Source organism: Nyctereutes procyonoides, unplaced genomic scaffold (genome assembly GCF_905146905.1).
Source record: "Nyctereutes procyonoides isolate TBG_1078 unplaced genomic scaffold, NYPRO_anot_genome, whole genome shotgun sequence".
Taxonomy (NCBI): Eukaryota; Metazoa; Chordata; class Mammalia; order Carnivora; family Canidae; genus Nyctereutes; species Nyctereutes procyonoides.
In genome coordinates, this window is record NW_026575131.1 from 3,027,644 (window position 1) to 3,031,530 (window position 3,887).

The 3,887-nt window shown below is 57.0% G+C and overlaps 1 protein-coding gene across 2 annotated transcripts; it reads right to left on the reverse strand.

Moving 5' to 3' along the window:
• Positions 1-1,660: 1,660 nt before the first annotated feature.
• GP9 (glycoprotein IX platelet) lies at positions 1,661-3,270 on the reverse strand. Of its 2 annotated transcripts, none has more exons than XM_055344629.1 (2): positions 3,179-3,270; positions 1,661-2,234 (listed from the first exon to the last, which is right to left on the reverse strand). In XM_055344629.1, the coding sequence occupies exon 2, from the start codon at positions 2,221-2,223 to the stop codon at positions 1,690-1,692; it is 534 nt and encodes a 177-aa protein (XP_055200604.1). In that variant the 5' UTR covers positions 2,224-2,234; positions 3,179-3,270; the 3' UTR covers positions 1,661-1,689. The 2 variants fall into 2 exon arrangements, with proteins under 2 accessions (XP_055200604.1, XP_055200603.1); XM_055344628.1 differs by having other exon boundaries at positions 1,661-2,249; positions 3,179-3,237.
• Positions 3,271-3,887: the final 617 nt, after the last annotated feature.

Sequence of the window (3,887 nt, forward strand, 5' to 3'; positions counted from 1 at the left end):
CAGTCTATCCAGCCACTTACTATGTTTTGTCTGTGCTGTTGATATATACGTAACATTTTTTGGATTTAATTATCAGCGCTTAAGGCAGAGGTTTCACACAAAAATGTAGATTTCCAACCCCTCTGGAAGAATGGGAAGACTTGGTGCCTGGGTCAGCACCTCCACAGGGCAGCGTTAGGTGGGACATGGGCTCTCTGTTTTGCCACAGGCTCCACCTCTCCCTACAGCCCACCCTCTCCCCTGAGTTTGGGCCTCCTGCTCCAGCCTCACCTCTGTGGCTCACTGTCCTCCAGTGGTGCTCTGTGCCCACCTGGCCTTCCTTGTGGCACCCTCTGAGCCACAGGCCCACCACATGACCTCCTTTGAGGGAGGGATCTTGGTGTCATTATATCTGGATTTGGGTTGGCCAGTATCAGATCTGGAAATATTCTCTCATGTGATGGAGAAAAGTTTATTGGTTTAATTGCTGGTACCAGAAATTCCCCGAGGGAGAGAAGTGTCTTGTTTGAAGAATTTGATGATCATTGCTGGGGGTAGAAGTGGGATTCCAGGGCACCTGGGTGGCTCAGCGGTTTAGCGTCTGCTTTCAGCTCACGGTGTGATCCTAGAGTCCTGGGATCGAATCTCACATCGGGCTCCCTGCATGGAGCCTGCTTCTCCCTCTGCCTGTGTCTCTGCCTCTCTTTGTGTCTCTCATGAATAAATAAGCAAAATCTTAAAAAAGAAAAAAAAAAGAAGTGGGACTCCAGAGTTAGCAGGTGTCCTGATGTTGGCACCTGGAGTTGTTTCCATGAGAAAGGGAAGAATTTGTTATTTGGTTTCTAAAGAGGACGGGTAGAAAGGAGGAAAAGGAGAGAGAGCTTATAAGAGAAGGAGAGAAAGGATGGGGCCAGGTGAACAGGTGTCTTCATGGCCAGGAGAGAGTGGCCAAAGGCCATTTTGGAGACTGTGATGTGCCTTTCAAGGTATGTCTGCCAGGGAGATGGAAACGGCTCTTCCCCTACCCACCTGGGGTCTTCCGTGCCTCCTGCTCTGCTCACTGCTGTGTCGGGAGAGCAAGCTTTCTGTGGAATTTCTAGGGAGTAAATGTTATTTTTTAAAAAGATTTTATTTATTTATTCATGAGACACACACACACACAGAGAGAGAGGGAGAGAGAGAGAGAGAGAGAGGCAGAGACACAGGCAGAGGGAGAAGCAGGCTCCATGCAGGGAGCCTGACGTGGGACTCGATTCCGGGACCCCAGGAACACGCCCTGGACCAAAGATGGCGCTAAACCACTGAGCCACCAGGGCTGCCCCTATAGGGATTAAAGGTTATGAAATCCGCCTGGGCCTCCGGAATGGCCGATGCAAGAAGCAGGTGCCCCGGCAGAGGAGAGCGTGGGTGTCGGAGTCCTGGGACTTGTCAGGCTACTGAGCAAGGGCTCGGGATGTCCATGGATCATGGGGTTGGGGGTGGCTGGTGTGGAAGAGGTGGTACAGCCCATTTTACTAGGAATCTGGGGGCAGAGAAGCCCCAGTTGGTATCTGGTTATAACAAAATGGACCCAGGTTTCCAGAAGGAGCCAGACGTGGGTGCTGAGAGGAAAAAAAACATTCTGAGCTTGGAGTAAATGGTTGAGCAGCCAGTTTATTTGGAGCTGCTGGTGGCTCAGGCTGCCTGGGCCTGGCGGGGTCTGGGAGGGGCTCAGCCGAGCATCTCTGTGGTGGTGCACAGCAGGCCAGCCAGGAGAGCCAGGCCCAGCGCGGCCACACCAGCCAGTGCCACATCCCACCAGACCCCCGGGTAGGCCCAGGGCGCCCGTAGCTGCCAGCCGCAGCTGCCCAGCTCGTAGCCCGTCAGCCAGCCCAGCGGCCGGGTGGTGGCCAGCGCGGGGCTGGCACAGCGGACCTGCAGCAAGGCCTCGGGCGTGTGGTCCTCCAGCCAGAGACGCAGGTAGGTGAGGCTGCAGTCGCAGTGCCAGGGGTTGTGCATCACGTCGAGGATCTGCAGCCCGGGCAGGTGGTCGAAGGCACCAGGGGGCACGGAGCGGAGGCTGTTATTGGCCAGCAGGAGGTGGCGGGTGTGGACTGGCAGGGCGGGCAGGGCCTTGAGTCCCCGCCCCCTGCAGTCCACCCACAGCCCCATGGTCTCCAGAGCCTGGCAGGTGCACTCTGCGGGGCAGTCGTTGGTGGCCTCCGTGGCAGCCCAGAGCAGCAGCAGGGCCCCCCAGGCAGGCATTGGCGGGCTGGCTGTGGAGACAGTGGCTGTGACATAAGGGATGCTTAGTGGCCGGCATCCCTGCCATTGGCCTTTGGGACCAACCTGGGGCAAAGGACAGCTCACTTCCCTTCTCAGGCCTCAGCCTTCTGCTCTGTGAAACGGGGTGGCAAAAGCTGAAGGGAGTGATGGGCGCCCCACCCAGGCCTAGCTGAGCCTCCCTGGACAATCAGAGGGCCCAATGGTGAGCGGAGCTGTGGCGGCGGAGAGGAACGTGGGTAAGAATGCTCTTGGAAGAGCCCCTGACAGAGACCCCAGCTCCTGCTCAGGGAGAGGGGTGCAGATGCTTGCTAGATGCTTCCCAATCCTGAGCCCTGGCCCACAGGCTGCCCCCCGCCCCACGCCAGAGCCTGGGGACGGCCGATGGAGTGGACTTCCCAGACTGCACCTCCTCCCATCGATTCCCAGCAGCTCGTCCGTGGCCTAGTGAACAACTAGGTGATACCCGATGTAGAAGACAGTAGGGTGAGGATGCTGATATGAGGGCCAGGAGGGAGCCACGCATCTAGGCTAACCCTCAGAGCTGGGCAAATCAAGGCCCGGAGATGGGGAGTGACTCCTGTGGGGTCCACCCAGGGGTCTGTGTCAGAGGATGGACTCTGACTCAGGCCTCGTGAGCTCCAAGCTCTTGCCTAGTTCACTGACTTTCCTATGACTGTTTCCCTTTCCTAAGTCAGGCTCGCCCCCCAGGGCCTGACCCATGGCAGGCTGTCCGTGAATATTAATTGAATCAGCCATGGAGCCAGTGTCTTTGAGCGAGTGCCCCCCCAACCCCACCTTCTGGAGGGGAAAGCTGAAGGGGAGACAGGGCAGGCCTCCATGGCTGCCCTCAGTCCCTGCCAGGCCTGACTCACCGTCCCACCTGCATAGGGTGTGCTGTGGGGGGTGGTGCTGGGCAACAGGGAGGGACACTTACTTGTGAGGCCTGCAGCCGGCACCCCTTTCTGTAGCCTGAATGGTCCTGGTTGAGGCTGAGGAGGCAGCTCTATGAGAGGCAGTCAACGGTGGCCGACGCTTGGGAGGAGGAAGGAAATGATGAAAATAGCCTGGCTTATCCCCCGCGTGCAGCCTTGGAGGGCTGTCTCCAGAGGCCACGGGCTCTGGGGCTCCTAGGGACTTGAGCCCCGAATGGCAGGTCAACCCCTGTTTACAGAAGGAGGTCCCACAGTGCATCTCCTTGTACCACCAGTGCTTCCTTGGGCCTCAGGATGGGGTCTGTGGGAAAACCAAAGAAGCCCCTCACCAGGCCCAGGAGGTGGGGAAGGCTTCCAGAAAGAGGAGGCCTTGGAGTTGAGCGGCTCTGCTGATTGTTCCTCCAAATCTCAGATTTCCTCATCTGTAAAATGGGAGCAATAATCCCTGTCCTGTGTGCATACACAGGGTGTGAGTTGGGTAGCTCCCTTGGGCTGAGGACCCTATGAAGGGAGAATAATTTTTTTTAAATTTTTTAAAAAATATTTTATTTATTTATTTATGACAGACACAGAGAGAGATGGAAGCAGAAACACAGGCAGAGGGAGAAGCAGGCTCCATGCAGGGAGCCCGACACAGAACTCGATCCCAGGTCTCCAGGATCATGCCCTGGCTGAAGGTGGTGCCAAACTGCTGGGCCACTGGGGCTGCCC

Bases quoted from the DNA above. Each gene is read 5' to 3' on its own strand.
- GP9 (XM_055344629.1), bottom strand. From the start codon at position 2,223: ATGCCTGCCTGGGGGGCCCTGCTGCTGCTCTGGGCTGCCACGGAGGCC.